Genomic DNA, 19,371 nt, shown 5'->3' on the forward strand with positions numbered 1-19,371 from the left:
CCTGGGCTCAACATTAGGGATGGTAAACTTTTGCAAGATAAAATTATGTCATAGTGACATGACTTATAGGGCCCGATATTGTGGATGAGGGGGAACAGCCTTAAAAAGAAATTTATGACATTGATAATGAAATGAGAATTTCATGCCAGGCAATACACTAGCATACTACATGAAATATAATAGGGGGTTTGTAAAGATTTAACTTGTTATTATCATTAGGTTTTAGACATGTTGATAAAAAATACAACCAGTTACTTGATTGTACTGGGACTCGATCAGGTACGGGACTTGATTTTTAGAATTCAGATTCAATATTAGATTTTTCTTTACTATCATTCTGGATCCTCTCAGTGCGTGCCCAGATTGAAGAAGTCACATCTTTCTGGAGACCTGATCTGTAAACTAAAGATGCTCTCTTCGTGGTCCTTTGCCAGCATCTCCTTCTTCCAGCCTCCTGCTTTCCTGATGATTGGCATCCCAGGCCTGGAGGCCATTCATGCCTGGATCTCCATCCCCTTCTCCTCCATGTGCACTGTGGCCCTCGCTGGAAACTGCCTGATCCTCTTGGCTGTGAGGAGGACCCCCAGCCTGCACCAGCCCATGTACTACTTCCTGTCCATGCTGGCCCTCACCGACGTGGGCCTCACCTTGGCCACAATGCCCACCACGCTGGCTATGCTCTGGTTTGACCATCGGCTCATCGGCTTCAACGCCTGTCTGGTCCAGATGTTCTTCCTCCACTTCTTCTCTGTGGTGGAGTCCTCGGTGCTCCTGGCCATGTCATTTGACCACTTTGTGGCCATCTCCAACCCCCTGCGCTATGCCTCTGTCCTCACGAACAATGTCATCATCAGGATTGGGCTGGCCACTGTGGCCCGTGCTACTTTGGGCCTCTTCGTTGTGCCATTTTTGATTAAGCGTCTAAACTTCTGCCCTGGCAATAATGTCCTGTCTCACTCATTCTGTTTCCATCCTGACATGATGAGAAGAGCCTGTGCTGACATCAGCATCAAATACGCTATGGGCTCTGGGTGGTTGTGTCCACTGGGGGCATGGATTCCCTGCTCATCGTCCTACCCTACACTTTCATCCTGTGCATGGTCCTGAGTCTAGCCTCTCCCAGGGAGCACATCCAGGCCCTCAGCACCTCCCATTTCCTGGCTGTCTTTGTCTTCTTTATTCCAGGTGTCACCATGTCCATGATCCACCGTTTTGGGAGGCACCTTCCTGCTGTGGTACACTCCCTTGTTTCCTACGTGTACCTGGTGGTGCCCCCTGCGCTCAACCCTGTCATCAATAGTGTCAAGTCCAAGCCTATCAGGGAGGCCATGCTCAGGATGCTAAGGGAGAAAGGCAGAGGCTGATGTAATTATGACATGTTACAGAGTCTGGTGAAAGTGCTGCACTCAATATACCAGCAAATTTGGAAAACCCAGCAGTGGCCACAGGACTGGAAAAGGTCAGTTTTCATTCCAATCCCAAAGACAGGCAATGCCAAACAATACTCACACTACCGCACAATTGCACTCATCTCACATGCTAGTAAAGTAATGCTCAAAATTCTCCAAGCCAGGCTTCAATAGTATGTGAACTTCCAGATGTTCAAGCTGGTTTTAGAAAAGGTAGAGAAACCAGAGATCAAATTGCCAACATCCACTGGATCATGGAAAAAGCAAGAGAGTTCCAGAAAAACATCTATTTCTGCTTTATTGACTATGCCAAAGCCTTTGACTGTGTGGATCACAATAAACGGTGGAAAATTCTGAAAGAGATGGGAATACCAGACCACCTGACCTGCCTCTCCCGAAATCTGTATACAGTTCAGGAAGCAACAGTTAGAACTGGACATGGAACAACAGATTGGTAACAAATAGGAAAAGGAGTATGTCAAGGCTGTATATTGTCACCCTGCTTGTTTAACTTATATGCAGAGTACATCATGAGAAACCCTGGGCTGGAAGAAGCACAAGCTGGAATCAAGATTACCAGGAGAAATATCAATTACCCCAGATATGCAGATGACACCACCCTTATGGCAGAAAGTGAAGAGGAACTCAAAAGCCTCTTGATGAGAGTGAAAGAGGAGAGTGAAAAAGTTGGCTTAAAGTTCAACATTCAGAAAACTAAGATCATGGCATCTGGTCCCATCACTTCATGGCAAATAGATGGGGAAACAGTGGAAACAGTGTCAGACTTTATTTGTTGGGGCTCCAAAATCACTGCAGATGGTGACTGCAGCCATGAAATTAAAAGATGCTTACTCCTTGGAAGAAAAGTTATGACCAACTTAGATAGCATATTGAAAAGCAGAGACATTACTTTGCCAACTAAGGTCCGTCTAGTCAAGGCTATGGTTTTTCCAGTGGTCATGTATGGATATGAGAGTTGGACTGTGAAGAAAGCTGAGTGCCGAAGAATTGATGCTTTTGAACTGTGCTGTTGGTGAAGACTCTTGAGAGTCCCTTGGACTGCATGGAGATCCAATCAGTCCATTCTAAAGGAGATCAGTCCTGGGCGTTCTTTGGAAGGAATGATGCTAAAGCTGAAACTCCAGTACTTTGGCCACCTCATGCGAAGAGTTGACTCATTGGAAAAGACTGATGTTGGGAGGGATTGGGGGCAGGAAGAGAAGAGGGTGACAGAGGATGAGATGGCTGGATGGCATCAGTGACTCGATGGACATGAGTCTGAGTGAACTCTGGGAGTTGGTGATGGACAGGGAGGCCTGGCGTGCTGTGATTCATGGGGTTGCAAAGAGTCAGACATGACTGAGCAACTGAACTGAACTGAACAGAGTCTGGGTACCGCAAAAGATGCTTTCTGTAGCCTCATAGGATCCTGCTATCCTCAGCAAGCACTGACAATTCCTAGCCTGTGCTCATGCAGTGGGATGACAATGAGGCTTCTTCATGATACAAATGGACATTCGCCATTTACTTTGTACAGGAAGCAGTGCTGGGGAGCAAAGGCTAAGAAATGTTTTAATCATGGTCCTTTCTTTCTAGGAGTTCACAATATTGTGCCAGGATAAAGGTATGTAAATACACAATCAGAGTATAGATTTAAACATACCATAATAAAATTTAGTGCAAGCGATCACAAGAACAATAAATCCATACATGCTAGAACTTTCCTAGGAAGATCAGACAAACCTCCACAAAGGGGAGAAGGCTTTTTATTTCATCTTGAAAACTGTATAGGGTTTTTCTAGGCAAAGTATGAATTATGGAAGAGGAAAATCTAAAGGAAAAAACAACATGAAAAAGCCATCTTTAATTTTTTCATAAACTTTTATTGAACAAGTGAATAAATGTGTTAATCATGTGATATGGTGCCACCTGCCTAAGCACTAACTCTTCTTGTAACCCCTCTCAGGAGCGTCTTTTTCTCCAAGAGACTTGCTTGCCTGACAGATTCCATGGTGAAGTCTGACACTGACAGTTGCATCCTCTCCTATAACCCCATTTCAGATTTCCAACCAAGTCTTCACACCCTTATTCTTGAAGTGTGTTAGAGTTAAGAACTCTACATCCTTGTTGGCTTCCTTAGGAATAGCAGATTACAGTCTGGTTCTGCTTCAGCTTCATATTCTTTGGATCAAATCTAGGATAACAAAAACTATGAGATTCCAGGGGAATGGACATGAAGTACTTTGAAAGTACTTTGCTTAAGAGATAAACAATGAACATCAACCCTGAAAGCCTAAACCAATGTTATCATATATTCCTTTCCCAGGTTCAGATCTGCCTATGTCAAGAAGGCCAGCCATAGTGGAAGGGAATGGCCCTCCACATGTATGTCCATTGCATACAAGGGAATCTTCTCAACTTAATTGAAAGAGTGATATAAGATACGTTATTATCTTAAACAGATACAACTCAGCGATCTCATTCGAGCTTTTCTGAACTGAAAATGGTCCAGTTCTAAAAATCTTCAAGAAGTCAGAGCACGCTGAAGAGAGAATACTTCTTCTGGCCTGACAAATCATGAATAACTTCATTTTATAAGGAGTTATTAAAAAGAAAAAAAAAGGCAAAAGATCAGTTCATACAATGCAACAGAGTGAAACAAAGGCTTTAAAAATGCATGAAATCAATCAGAGACACCAAGTAGCTGAATACTATGTTGTGTGGAAGAATTATAAATGTTATACTGGAAAAATAAGACAGGAACAGGTATTAAAGGGAAAGGTGTAGCCTACTGTCTTTCTGAGAAGTAAAAATTTTTATGGGAAGTAACAAAAGATCTTTGATGGATTTTAAGCAGGGAAGTTAATCAGAGGTGTGTTTGGAAAAAAAACTCATACCAGCTTTGTGGGATTTAGGACTGGCGCAAATGATATTCAAAGCAAGGAGACCAGTGTGAAGGTTTTGACAATGACAATTGGTTTTGACAATGACAAGCAGCAGGGGAGTATCTGGACTAGAGAGCTGGTGGTCATAACTGGGAACACAAGACACGTTTATGAATCATTTCTAGGGAAAACCAAAAAAAAAAAAAGAGTAAGTGACTTAAAGACTGAAATTTCATGTTATTCTAACTTTTCTAGGACCCAGAAAAGGGCCAATTAGCTGCAATGGTGAGGCCAGAGACAAGAATATCTAAACAAAGGAAATGGGGTCAAAAAAGATGTCCAGGTAAAATGTACATGATAAAGTTCTTTGAAAAGTGAAAGTGTTAGTTGCTGAGTCGTGTTTAACTCTTTGCGACCCCATGAATTGTCGCCTACCAGACTCCTCTGCCTGTGGGTTTTCCCAGGCAAGAATATTGGAATGGGTTGCCTTTCCCTTCCTCAGGGGATCTTCCCAACCCAGGGATCAAAACCAGGTCTCCCACATTGCAGGCAGATTCTTTACTATGAAAACTACCCAGGAAACCTCTAATTTCCAGTCAACTCTCCTAAAAAAGGCAGCCTCTCTTTTCATCCTAGTTCTTACCTCTGGGCCCTCCAGATGACCCAGTAAGTACTGAAGTAAATGACCAGATATAGTTTTGTCCCTAAATCTGGCATTTAGTACTTATTGAGAAACACAGGAAGGAAGGTAGTGGAAGTGTTGATGTGTGTCCATGTGGGTTTACATTCAGCAAATGGTTAATCCACTTAGGATCAAAACCATGAAACTTTGTCCTGAGCATATTAACTACTATACACTTGCAATCTCTTTTGAAATCTAAGATAATAGCTGCATCCCCAGAAATAAAAGTAAAAAATGTGTCTTTCTGATTTGTCTCTTTTTACTCATTTGTCTATGACTCTTTGGGATTTCAACTACTAAACAGATACCCACATTCATCATACAGAAGCATGTATACAAACACTTATTAGAAATCTGGAAGAATAAACACCAAAATGCCAGCAGTACTTTTTTTTTTTTCTTTAGGGTGACAAGTTTACTGGAGTTTTTATTACATTTTTATTTCTGTTATATTTTCAGAATGTCTAAGATTTTTGTTTACTGTGATCATATACTGCTTTCCTAATAAGAAAAAGTCTTTCTCTTGTCTCTCATTCTGTTTCTTTCTTTCAGTCTCAGTGTCAGGGCACTACTGGGGACTGGGATGATCCTCCATACAGTTCAGAGTGACCCTAGCTGGCACTGACTAGTTTATATACCTCGATATGCTGGTCACCACTCACCGGGCACAGCAGATTCCATACTGCTCACAATTCTCATCTTCTGGATTCCAGTCCAAGAAATTGGATATGCTCTCTTGATATCTTTTCTACTGAGTAGTCCTGTGCTTCTGGCTATGGCCAGAAAAGTCTGGCCAGCCATGTGCCATGCTCTCTACTCTCCTACCTGCTTCTCACACTTACCTACCTCTCCTTAGGTCTGCCTAGCACGTCCCTGTGGGTGGAGATCTCATTCCTGCTCCATTCATTCCTCCCGCACCCCTGCAATGCCCACACACATTCTTCCCATTTGGCTTCCTTCTGGAAGTGCTATACTTGGCTTGTGGGGCTCCTGGGTGGGCCTTTGGAACCATACTTATGCTAAATACAGCTATCAGGGATACAGTCTTAAAAAAAAAAAAAGTCTGTATTGCATGACACAACATGTGGGATCTTAATTCCCCATTCCCCAATTAATTCCCCAATCTTAATTCCCCATCTTAATTCCCCAATCAAACCCATGGCACTTTGATGCTGTGGGTGTCCCCAGCACGGTACCTCAGAACCCTGGGAATACATGTTCCACTTGTATGTTCTATTCACTTTCTGTGGCCCTATGCTTGCCTTAGCTTTTCTTCCTTGCTGGTCACCTGGGCCACTGACCCTACTCAGTCTCACAATGTTTTGTGCTCTTGACTCCCTGGTCTATGGTACCAGCCCTGCCCTTTCTGCCATGAGCTTCTAAGTTTTCTCAGCTGCATCTCTCTATAAAGTGTGTCTCCAGATATCCAGTGAATGCCCCAACTACTAATCATACTATTACCCGAAATAGCCACTGTTTGGGAATTACCCAAACATATTCCTGTTGCTACAATGTAAGTACAATGGCAAATAGGCTGGGAACCTTTGAAATTAAAGCCATCAACAACATTAACAGGAAATTCCTAAATACAATACTGAACGAGAAAGGAACTTAAATACAGAAAATTCGAGACTTCAAGATTCTAGAATGTCTGACTTACTACCCCACTAGTCTAACAGCCCCCCCTCAAAGATGGGATTGGGCATCAAAAGATAGTGTTTTAAGCCCATGTGATCTCATTGACCATCAGTTCCCCCATCAGTACAACAGGGACATCAATCATATTCCTACCGAAATCAAAAGGTTGATAAGAAAATTGGAAAATAAGGAAAACTGTCCAGAGTCTATGAAAATTCTCAGATACAGTATCATCTTTCATTAATGTGGATAAATGTAATCTTCTGTGAATTTACTTTCAATCCTCTTCTTAAGGAATGGTAGTCAGAAAAAAAGAGAAATCATGTTTTCTCTGTGGAGGTCACCTTGAAGAGGGAAATCCAGGTATGTCTCCTTTCCTAAGATCCAAATAGTAGGGGATTCTGAAGAGGAAGTCAGTTTTAAGCCAGATTATCTAATTGTATTATGTTCTTGTATTTAATTTTTGTCATACTCAAACCTTTCATAAATATCCTTTAGAAATATCGCCCTTATCTCAGAATGCTGTGAACTATCAGTGCAAGCAATTATCTGAATGGTTTGGACTTGAGAATTGAACTGAATTCCAACCAAATGGGAAGTAACAACCACAACTACCCCAAAGAACTAAAGGGAAAAATAATATTGAAAAATAAGGATTGGGAATATACAGTTCTGCTGCCCCTACACACATGGAGATCCTCCAACCAGGTTCATCTTTAAAGGATCAGTTGTGTTTTTATTAAGAATTTTTTCCCTAATACTGTCTTCCAAAATGTTGATATTAAAATCTGAACTGAAAGACTTTGCACGAAAAAGAAATTTGATCCCTTAGGGATCCAAAGTGTGGGTGGTCACATGAAAAAGACGAAGGATGCGCTGTCGGATCTCCTTTGTCTTCACTCCGTAGACAATAGGGTTGAGCACGGGAGGAACAAGCAGGTAGGTGTTGGCCAGGATGATGGGCAGGAGAGAGTCCTGCCGCTTGCCAAACCGGTGCACCATAGACAAGCCAATGAATGGTACATAGAATATAAAAACAGCACACACATGAGAGACACATGTACCAAATGCTTTTGCCTGGGCTTCACGTGTCAAGCCCAACACAGTCTTGAGGATAAGCAGATATGACAAAGAGATGAGAAGTGAGTCCAGGCCAATGGCTGAGATGATGACAATGAGGCCATAGATGATGTTGACATGGATGTCAGCACAGGCCAGCTTCATGACATCTTGGTGCAGGCAGTAGGAATGGGAAAGGATATTGGACCGGCAGAAGGGTAGCCTTTTGATGAAGACAGGCAGGGGTGCCATAAGCGCAACCCCCCGCACCACAGCAGCCATGCCAATCTTGGTTACACGAGGCAATGTTAGCACAGTGGCATGGCGTAGGGGGTGGCAGATGGCCACATAGCGGTCAAAGGCCATGGCCAGCAGCACTGTGGACTCCATGCCAGATAAAGAGTGGATGGCAAACATCTGTAACAGACAAGCATCAAACTGGATGGTAGTGGAGTTGAACCAGAAGATGGCCATCATTTTGGGCATGGATGAGGTGGAGATGAGAACATCAAGGCCAGAAAGCATGCAAAGAAAGATGTACATGGGTTCATGTAGACTGTGCTCCGTCCGCACAATGTAGATGATCGTCAGGTTACCTAGCACAGCAATAAGGTAGAGGGAACACAATGGGAAGGCCAGCCAGAACTGAGCTTCCTCCAAGCCTGGCAGGCCTATTAGGATGAAATATGTGGCACTGGATTCGTTGCCATTGGGACCCACCATTGTGAAGAAGCTGAGCTGCAACCACTGCCAGGCACGTAGAGGCTGGAATACAAAGAGCAGCCATTGTCAGATCCTCTAAGATTTTTCTGTCATTTTCCTCCCCACCTCCACCCTCCCTGTTCCATGCCCTATTCTCTGATAAGAACTCTAATTTCATTGCCTATCCAAACTCTGATTCTATTCTAAATTCAACCTAACTATCCTTCATAACTCAAGGCCCAAATGGGCATTCACCCAGTCTTACTCACTAGCCTCACCTCAAAGTGAATTCGGAAAACAAATAAAATACTGAAGCAAAAATTCTAAGTGTTTTAAATCATGTAGTTCACCAAGAAGAGATAGCTGACTAGTTCATATCAGACATAGATGATAAAAACTCCCATTGCTTCTATCCTAACTACCCTGTGCTCCCCTATCTTTAATACCTACTGTAATTCTATCATTAGACTATCTTTAAGACTAATCACGGTCCAATGTAGCAATACTCTAGTAACACAGACTAACACTGAAATATAACCTTATCACTAATTCTAATGACCTCTCCAATTCTAACCCTAACTTTAGCATTAACCTAAGACTTCACTCCAGTAGCTATATAAAACAATGTAAAACTTAATAATGGCCTTCCCAGGTGTCTCAATGGTAAAGAATCCACCTGCCAATGCAGGAGATGTGGGTTTGATCCCTGGGCTGGAAAGATCCCCTGGAGAAGGAAACAGCAATCCCCTCCAGTATCCTTGCTTGGGAAACCCCATGGACAGCTCCAGTCCATGGGGTCATGAAAGAGTTAGACACGACTTAGCAACTAAACAATAAAGACTTAATTCTTGTAGCTATTTAAAACTTAATATAAAACTTAATAATACCTATTTTATTATGATAACCCTTAATTCAATTTAAAAAGAAAAAGATACACTAAACTCATTCTGAACTCTAACTATACATTTTTACTCTTGCTTAAATGTTCACCCAAAGTCTTACACTTGTTCAGACTGCCCAGTTTATATCATTAAAGGAACAATGACCGCAATGGATGCCATAGGTGTCCCACTCAGATCCCCTTCACCAAGCCAATGCATCTATATCCCTTCTGCAGTGGATGTTGAGTAAGACAGAGTCAGAATTCTTCCTTTCTACAGAAAATTTTTATTTACCAAATGAGAGGCACTTCATCCAGAAAGTCATGTTATCCCCACCAGGGCAGATCTAGAGTGATCTAGATGTCAGCAATGAGTGCCTGACACAATGGTACACAAGGCCAGCCTCCTTGACTCCAGGTGGGACCAAAGCTGGGAGGCAACGTGTGCTCCAAAGCTTCCTGAGGAACCAAACCTGTGGCTGGTCTCCAGTTGAAACCACAGCCTCACATTATTTTCTTTCCCTGCCTATCCTATTTCCCTCACTCATCTTCTCGTGACAATATGTCCTTTAAATAAGAATTTCTATTTACGCTCTGTTTCTAGGGGTCCTACTAGGCCGAAGACAGTGGGACTGACACAGAGGACTAAACGTGAAAGATGATGGCATTAGGAGCACTGGAGGAACAATCAATCCTATACCAGGGTTCCACCATCCCCAAATCTGGCTATTGAAGTGAGGGATATAAGTAGGGATTCCTGAAGTGGGAAATATCAGACTTGAGTTTTCTCAGATCACATCTCTCTGTTGAAACAATTAGAGAGTTAACTAACTTTCTCCCTGTTTCCCTTTCCTCCATTAATTCACTAATATTCACATGCTCCTATGATTTATTAGATTATATAAATTGTATTTAAAAGCCTCTTGATGAAAGTGAAAGAGGAGAGTGAAAAAGTTGGCTTAAAGCTCAACATTCAGAAAACGAAGATCATGGCATCTGGTCCCATCACTTCATGGGAAATAGATGGGCAAACAGTGGAAACAGTGTCAGACTTTATTTTGGGGGGGCTCCAAAATCACTGCAGATGGTGACTGCAGCCATGAAATTAAAAGACGTTTACTCCTTGGAAGAAAAGTTATGACCAAACTAGACAGCATATTCAAAAGCAGAGACATTACTTTGCCAACAAAGGTCTGTCTAGTCAAGCCTATGGTTTTTCCAGTGGTCATGTATGGATGTGAGAGCTGGACTGTGAAGAAAGCTGAGTGCTGAAGAATTGATGCTTTTGAACTGTGCTGTTGGTGAAGACTCTTGAGAGTCCCTTGGACTGCAAGGAGATCCAACCAGTCCATTCTAAAGAAGATCAGTCCTGGGCGTTCTTTGGAAGGAATGATACTAAAGCTGAAACTCCAGTTCTTTGGCCACCTCATGCAAAGAGTTGACTCATTAGGAAAGACTCTGACGTTGGGAGGGATTGGGGGCAGGAGGAAAAGGGGACGACAGAGGATGAGATGGCTGGATGGCATCACCGACTCAATGGATGTGAGTTTGAGTGAACTCTGGGAGTTGGTGATGGACAGGGAGGCCTGGAGTGCTGTGATTCATAGGGTCGCAAAGAGTCAGACACGACTGAGCGACTGAACTGAACTGAACTGAACTGACACTATATAGGGGTATATATATTATATATATAGGTTTCTCCTCTTCCCATTTTGCTACGGTATGTTTAAGATAATTTTATCTTGGTAAGAAAAAAGAGGGCTTCCCTGGTGGCTCAGATGGTAAAGAACCCACCTGCAATGCTGGAGACCTGGGTTCAATTCCTGGGTTGGGAAAATCCCCTGGAGGAGGGTTTGGCAACCCACTCCAGTATTCTTGCCTGAAGAATCTCCATGGACAGAGAAACCTGGCAGACTACAGTCCATGGGTTTGCAAAGAGTCAGACATGACTGAGTGACTAAGCACAGCAAAGCAAGAAAAAAGGACTAGGTTCTTAAGATTTGGTCCTTGATAACTGAGGTAGGGGCTTCTGCATGGGCTACCAGACAGCAGTTGAATGCAGAGAAGAGCTCACAGCCAGCATCAGGAGGGGCTTACACCATTCACTGGGCTCAGAATGTGTTGATGGTTTTTGTTCCACCATTGATCTGTCACCCAGAGGTTCCCTCGGGCCAGACGCAAAGGGAAAAACACTGAGAGCATGAGTTTTAGAACAGAGAGGGACAGAGTTTAATTCCAAAAACTGGAGGGAGAAGCCCTAAGGAGTCATGCTTAATGAAGAAGTTCAGGTTAAGAGACCAAAGTCTCCAAAGTCACTTAAATCTTCTGTACTGATCTCTCCATAGCATATGACACTGTGATTATTTCCCTCCTTCTTAAAACTTCTCCTTGATCCTTCTTCTTCTCCTCATCTCTCTCTGACCATTAGTTCTTGGTTCTTTCTGGATCTTCAGCCTCCTTCACTTGACCCTTAAGCATGCTTTTAAATGATAATGCTCTCATAATTATATCCTCAGAGCTCTTTTCAATCTATATACATTCCCTGAGCCATCTCATCCACTGCAGTAAACCTTCAGTAAACTGTTGATTCCCAAATATTCTTGGGAAGGCCTGAATTATCTTTTGTGACCCAGATTCATAATTCTAAAGTTACTAAAAAAAACAACCTAGTTGTCTCTGAAACACATCAAACTCTCCATGTCCAAAGATCAAGGTCTTCCAAGGGCAGTATTGTACAGCTGTTAAGACTGGATTTAAATCGAGCCTGGATTTAAATCCCAGGCAACAACTTTGTAAGCTGTACGATCTGGGGAAAATCATTTAACCTTTATAAGCCTCAGTTTCCTCATCGCTAAAATGAGGATAATGGTCCCTGCTTAATAGAAATCAATGTAAGGATTAACTGAGATGATCAGTGTTAAAGCTTTTAACATAATGCCTGGGACAGAGTAAATCTGCACCCAAAAAAAATTATATGTGTTGCTGTTAACTGTTTTCCTGTAGTGTTTCCCTTTTTCTGTTATGGTGGCCTAAACAGACACAGGACTTCCCAGGTAGTGCCAATGATAAAGAACCCATCTGCCAATGGAGGAGGCATAAGAGACCCAGGTTCAATTCCTGGGTTGGGAAGATCCTCTGGAGGCAGGCATGGCAACCCACTCCAATATTCTTGCCTGGAGAATCCCATGGACAGAGAAACCTGACTGGCTACAGTTCATAGGGTCGCAAAGAGTTGGATACGACTGAAAGAACTTAGCAAACAGACACATAAACTAAATACTCTGATTCTCATAGCCATGCCCCTAGCGTTACCTTTTTCATCAGCACAGTCCCAAGAATCTTCTACCCAAATGAAATCAGGTCACCATTTATTGTTTTAAAAATACCTTTTAAAACTTCAAATTAATTCTGGAATAAAGACAGAGCTACTAGGGTGTGGCAAAGCTCCGCCTTTCAGCATCCAGCCCTAGTTTCTCTCTGACCACTCTTCCCATACTCCAGGCACATTGGAATACACACCATTTCATACATGTAGCATTGATTTTGTGCCTCTGTGTCTATTTGTCTTTTTTTTTTTTTACTTCTCTTTTGTCACTTTCCTCCTAAATCTCCCTCCTTTCTTCCCACTGGGCAAAACTGCATCTTCCACATCCTGGTTTACTGTCTCTCTCCTATGCACTTTCCTGAACCTCTTCCCCCTTGATCCCCTTGGGTATAATTCAATGTTTCCTGTTCTGTGCTCCCAAAGAACTTTGTTTAGATCTCTTTTTATGCATTTACCATCCTGAACTAGAGTTATTGCTATGTTTGTTTGTCACTAAATTTTTAATTCCTAAATGGCAGGGACCCAATCCTGTGTTTAGTTAATGTTTGTTGAAAATAAAAAAGAGTTTTATCACAAGAACTCCTCAGTAAATGTCTAATGAGGGTAGCATAGCCAAGGGGATAAGAAAAACTGCCAATTGTCTGAACTATAGAGATTTTTGAGAAAAAATAAAAACTGGAAATTCATAGCAGGGTGTTGTAAGTTCAGAACAAGAATTTTTAGGATCAAACAGAAAAGATCTTTCTCATTCAGGGATCCAGAGGGCATGAGAATGGATATATGGAGAACAGGGCAAAAGCAAAGCCTTGACTCTAAATAAATGCAAAATGGACATATTTAACTGGGAAGGGTTAAATCTGACTCCATACTGGATCTGCTTCTGTGACTTTAAATCTTATTTTGCCGATTTTGTTACTATGTGGTTTAGTCGATAAGTCGTGTCAGACTCTTGTGACCCTATGAACTGTACTGCCAGGCTCCTTTGTCCATGGGATTCTCCAAGCAAGGATATTGGAGTGGGTTGTCATTTCCTTCTCCAGGGGATCTTCCCAACCCCTGTCCTTCTCCAGGGGATCTTCCCAACCCAGGGATTACGGGCAGATTCTTTACCAACTGAGCTATGAGGGAAGCCCTTTTGTAGGCATTCATAACAGCCTGCCTCAGGGAACCCTGCCTGCCCACCTCTGCCTGAGCCCTGGGCTATGGTCCCTTTGTTTGACTCACAGGTAGATAGCCTGACCCTGCCCACCTGTGAAAGACTGAAACATCCTTGAGTTCTTTGTGTGGAAAATGGTGCCTTTTGTCTCTTGCTTACTAGCTTGGCTCAGAAATTCACATGTGGAGGGCCGGAATCACAGATAGCTGTGGCATATTTGTTTATTGATATGACAGGAGATACTCCATTTCATACCACCTGTGAAATGAATGTAAGGAAGTGAAACTAACACAGCCCCCTGCCTAAGGCTTGCCATTCTAGGAGACATTTGCAAGAATTAAATGATCTTTTACTTTGTTTCCTCATCTCCCCCCATCTCTGATCCAGAAAAGAACCTAGCATCTAAGCCCTGGCATCCAGAACAATACAATTATTTTGAGATACTAGTCTGACATTTTCTCAGTCAGTCAGCTTTCCAAAGTCATATCACTTGCCTCAATACCTTGGATTTATTGGCCTATCGTGTGACGAGCAGAATGAGCTTGGACTCGGCGACGACTGCAGCACAGTTTGTACCTAGGAGAGAGGGTGACCAAGGACCCCCGACCTGGAGACGTCAGAAAAAGGCTCTAGTGCTCCAGAGGGCCAGATATCAACACCATCCAGAAATTTCACATGGACAGACAATGCAAAACTGGGCAGTTCCCAGGATAAAGATGTGCTGTCTTAGGAAATATACTGAGAAGAAATTATGGGTTGGCACATTCAGTCCTGTTACCTAGAGGGTAAACTGATGTGTTGAGTGGAGCCCTGGGACTGCAAATGCAAGTCCTGGGTCCAAGTAAATGCAGAGGATGATAATAACCTCATTGTGCTGTTGCAGAATCAATGAGGTCAGGAATGTCAAAAGACATCATAAAACAGCATCACAGTGTACAAAGTGTTTTTTTTTTTCCGCGTTTGCATAAAAATGGGGAATAAGGGCTCTGAAAATGTCTGAGGTTTCCAAAAACTTTTTATCACCTGCCCCCACCCCTGCATTTGTCACCTTAATTTCCACTTTACCTCAAGCACATCCTCATAGACACACGCACACTAACTAGCAGCCAATCTCTCCCAAAGGCAAAGACTGAGAACTGAGGAGACACTAGAAATCAGAGAGAAGAGGATTTAGCTGGCCCAGAAGAGAGTTGCCTCGACAGCATGAAGTGGACAGCTATCTGAGGTAAAATCGGGCTGGACCTCAGATGGCGGCAGCAAGACAGAAATGCAGGACTGGAGGGGGAGCCAAACCAACAACCCAAGTGTCACCCTTCAGACTGCTCAGCCCTGAAGCACCCCAGTCTCCCACAGTCCTGCCAGCTGACTGCCAGCCTGAGCAGCAGTTAGTAATTAGAATCATGGCACACACTCAGATAACATTTGGAGGCTCTGAAGGAAATTGGAGCTAAATCACTCTATTTTGAAAACAGAACATAATCAAGGAAAAATAAACAAAGAAAAGGTCTTCTTCTTTTTTAGAAAGCCTACACTGACTCATTGGAAAAGACCCTGATGCTGGGAGAGATTGGGGGCAGGAGGAGAAGGGGACGACAGAGGATGAGATGGCTGGATGGCATTACCGACTTGATGGACATGAGTTTGAGTGAACTCCTGGAGTTGGTGATGGACAGGGAGGCCTGGTGTGCTGTGATTCACGGGGTCACAAAGAGTCAGACATGACTGAGCAACTGAACTGAACTGAACACTGCCTTAAACCCCCAGGGGACAGCTCTATGCTTGAGATTTTCTCTGAAAAATCACACCATTTTAACAAGTCTTGGGAATGTTTCTCCATAATAAGACTTTTATGCATCATGTCTACATTATAGGTGAGAAAACTGAAGCCCCCCCAAAAGTTAAATATTCCCAAGGTTTAATAGTTGACTGGTAAAACAGAAACTTGACCTAGACTGTTCAATTCCAACACCTGTACATTTTCCCCTTTAACTGTCTTTAATTGTGTTGCACCTTGTGAAAGCTAATCAAATCTGCCCCAGAGGCAAAGCAGAAAGGGGGCTTGGCAAGTAGAACACCTGGCCCAGTTAGATCCTTGGAAGAGAAACTAAGAGGGCCCTCCTGAACTGGGACTTAGGCACTTCCCGCCCGTCAGCCCCAATTTTGGCTGTGACTTGGGCAGGGCCCACAGTGGAAAGTAAAAATCTTTACCCTCTACTGAGTACTTCCTTCTTATTCAATACAGGCCTCTCATCAAGCTGTCAAGCAGACATCATCAATCCCATTTTGCATACAGGGATGCTGAGGCTTAATTAGAGCTCTCAGCATCATATCCATGTGCTTTCCAATATGCCAAACTACTGCCCTGCCTCTCTCCTAGTATCCTTTTGAATGATTTTTAAGGACTATTTCAAGGTTAATCTCCAAGGAATCCAAAATTTAAAAAACCCATGAGTACAGAGGGCTTCTCTAGGACTCAGGACACCTGACCAGCTATCCCCACTTGGGTTCAGTGGGGAAGGGGGACAAGGAGGGAATGGAAGAGGGGATTTGTGATCACTGCTCTTACCTAAACACACAGAATGTTCTGTGCCTAGAACAGTGGGGTAGGGGCCTCTGGTGCCCCTGCCAGCATCTGTGGGAACAGCTGGAAGAAAATGTCCTTGGAGGGAAGCCCAGGAATACCTGGGAACCTCTGACTGTTACTGCCAGGCCATAGAGGGAAGGCAGTCCTCAGGGATATTACTGTGACTGGCAGGACTACCAGGGCTCATCACTCAATTCATGGAGAGGGAACCTTCTCTTCATACACTATAATGGTATGATTCACACATGCTAAGTCACTTCAGTCATGTCCGACTCTTTGCGACCCAATGGACTATAGCCCACCAGGCTTCTCTATCCATGGGATTCTCCAGGCAAGAGTACTGAAGTGGGTTGCCATGCCCTCCTCCAGGGATCTTCCTGACCCAGGGATTGAACCTGTGTCTCCTATATTGCAGGCATATTCTTTACCGCTGAGCCACCGGGGAAGACCCTAGAAGAGTATCACATCCATCCAAGTCATCTGCATTTTCTGCCCCTCATACCTTGCTGGTATTTTATAATGCAGATAAACTCTTATAGGGCCTTGGCCATTCTTTTTAGAATGGCCATAAAGAGACTGGATGAGAGAGTACAATTTCTGACTCACAAAAGGCAGAGTGAGGCTCCCATCGCCACTCTCCCTCCCATCCCCGTTCTCCTCACTCAATCCAGTCTGTCCCTCCAAAATCAACCACAGTCAGAGCTCCAAGCAATCATGGCCATGCCCCTCCACTTCCCATGTAGCACCAGAGCCAATAAGGTTCCCACACACCTTCACATTTGATCCTTATCAGAGACCTTCAGAGCTTCTTTGATTATCATCTATACGCAGCAGAATAGCCTGAACTTGGACTTTGATTAATATACATTTTTTTGTTTTTTTAAAATATCAGACTATGCCAGACTAAGCACCAGAGATACTAAAACACAGAGTAAACAAGTTATGTTTCAGCCTTCCAGTGTGCGTGGGGGGGGGGGGGGAGGGGGGAGGGGGCGGGGTTCGGGGGGGAGAAATTGAGACAAATATGCAGCTATCATAACATGTTATGATAAATGCTAGGGCAGGGGTAAGTACAAGCGGCTCAGAACAAAGCAGACAATAGTTCACCAACTTGTCAGGCTCTGAGGAGATGACATCTGAGCCAAGACTTGCAGGGCCAGTCACAGTTAGCAGGGTTGGGAACACAGGGCCAGCAGCATTCAGTTAGAAGACAAAACACATCAATGTGCCCAAAACTGGAAATAAGACAGTGGATACAACAGAAAAGATCAGTGCTTCTATGGAGCTCAAGCACTAGGAGAGCCATAATAGAAAAGAAACAAATAAGCAAGAATATTTCAGAGAAAGATAAGTGCCCTGAAGATAAGACAGAGTGATGGGATAGAAAAGGACAGGGGCAGGACAGCCCTGTTTGAGACAGGGGGTCAGTGAAGGCTTCTCTGAGGTGGTGACATACCAACTGAGAGGTGTGTGATGAGAAAACACCAGCCGTTCTAAGATCGAGGCAAAGAGCTCTCCAGGCAGAGGAGGCAAGAGAAAAAGGTCTGCTTTGGGGACTCACAGGAGGAAAAAGGTAAAGTTGGCCAGAGTATCAGGAGCACAGCAGAGTTGTAGGAGATGAGGTCAGAGAGGAGAGGAGGGGACAGGTCATGCAGGGACTTGCAGGGCGTGGCCAGGAGCTTTGATTTAATTCTGAGTGACTTGGGAGAAATTAAGCAATAGACTTGATCTAATTTGTTTTCAGAAGTGCATTCTACAAATGCAAAGACCCAGAGAGAACGAGAACACACCCTGTTTGAAAAGCTGCAAGTGGTTCAGTGTGTGTGCATATGTGTGTGTGTGGTGGGGCGGGGGGGGCGGGGGGCGGTGGTGGTAGGGGAGAGGGGCGCCTAAAGAGTGCAAGGTAGGAGAAGTCACAGTGTAGACACAAAATCCAGTTTTTTAAGTGGGCTGAAGACTGAACCCTGATCCTAGACCTGGACTGGGTCAGGATCGGAACCCTAGGAATTGTGCTAAGTTCTAGACTCAGCACAGCCTGACTCCTAATGTAAAATACAGCATGAGCCCAGACCCCATTCAGAGCCCACACCCCACACAGGGCTATAATCTGACCCCTGATCATAAACTGAGCTTCAGCCACACCAACAACCTGGGTGGAACCAGCCCTGTTCACACACCAAACCCCAGTCCAACTCTAGAGTGGTCCCAGGCCCATTTGCTCTCAACCCCACTACCTTCATTTAGCCCCATCCCCACCAGGCTCAAGATGGGTGCCCCAGTAAACTGATCACAGGAAAATGTCTTAAAAACTGCAAAAGAAGCATCAAGCACCACCCACGTTCCATTTACCACAGGAGCACAGAAATTGCTGAGGCCGTCTATCCTTAGAGTCCGGGGCCTCCTTCACATCCCCGGCCCCACTCCCTACTTCTGGTTCTCCTCAGCCTGGTCTCTCATTCACTTAGCAGGTCTAATGAGGGACCCTTAGCTGCAGGAAACCCACACCCCAGGAGTCACCTCCAGTCTCCCACACTCACCTCAACTGCACTGAAGGAACGAGTGCCCTTTTCTCCAGGACACTTCCAGCAGTGATCTGGCAGGCTGCACCGTAGTTCCGCCCTCTCAGTCTCCGCCCCCTCCCTCGTCAGGCTTATTTATTCTGTCATATCTCCTCCCCTCTTTTGGCTTCTCCCTGCTGGGGGTAAGGCGCTGCCCAGAGGGTCTATCTGCAGATACCCCTCATAGCCAACTGTGGGACTGATGTCCTTCTGGGCTGCTGTGTCCTGAGAAGGTGTGTTTGGGGTATGAGGAAGGAGGGGTAGTGGGTAAGGGGTCTCTAGAGTCCTCCCCAGATGGGCCCTGTGCCAGTTGGAGTATTTCTGCCAGCTCCCAATGTGAAGTTAGGGTAAATGAGTACGGAGAATCTAGAGAAACTCACGTGTGTGGCCATGGTCTCTGGGAGAGGCTTTCTCCAAATCTCCCTCAGCTTCATCAAACTCAACCAGAGGAAAAGCAGGATATGCTTTCAGGGAGACTCTGTGATTAGGTGCC

The 19,371-nt window shown here is 44.1% G+C and overlaps 2 protein-coding genes across 2 annotated transcripts; one reads left to right on the forward strand and one right to left on the reverse strand.

Annotated features, from left to right (window-relative positions):
• The first annotated feature begins 357 nt into the window (after positions 1-357).
• LOC128060777 (olfactory receptor 51I2-like) lies at positions 358-1,364 on the forward strand. Its single transcript, XM_052653156.1, is given in 2 exon segments — positions 358-1,009; positions 1,012-1,364. Coding segments are annotated over 2 exon segments (954 nt in total). The 5' UTR covers positions 358-408.
• A 6,078-nt stretch (positions 1,365-7,442) lies between these two features.
• LOC128060784 (olfactory receptor 51E1) lies at positions 7,443-18,901 on the reverse strand. The gene is made up of 2 exons (XM_052653160.1): positions 18,858-18,901; positions 7,443-8,438 (listed from the first exon to the last, which is right to left on the reverse strand). The coding sequence occupies exon 2, from the start codon at positions 8,394-8,396 to the stop codon at positions 7,443-7,445; it is 954 nt and encodes a 317-aa protein (XP_052509120.1). The 5' UTR covers positions 8,397-8,438; positions 18,858-18,901.
• Positions 18,902-19,371: the final 470 nt, after the last annotated feature.

Source organism: Budorcas taxicolor, chromosome 15 (genome assembly GCF_023091745.1).
Source record: "Budorcas taxicolor isolate Tak-1 chromosome 15, Takin1.1, whole genome shotgun sequence".
Taxonomy (NCBI): domain Eukaryota; kingdom Metazoa; phylum Chordata; class Mammalia; order Artiodactyla; family Bovidae; genus Budorcas; species Budorcas taxicolor.

Coding starts and splice junctions, on each gene's coding strand:
- LOC128060784 (XM_052653160.1), bottom strand. CDS start 8,396: ATGGTGGGTCCCAATGGCAACGAATCCAGTGCCACATATTTCATCCTA.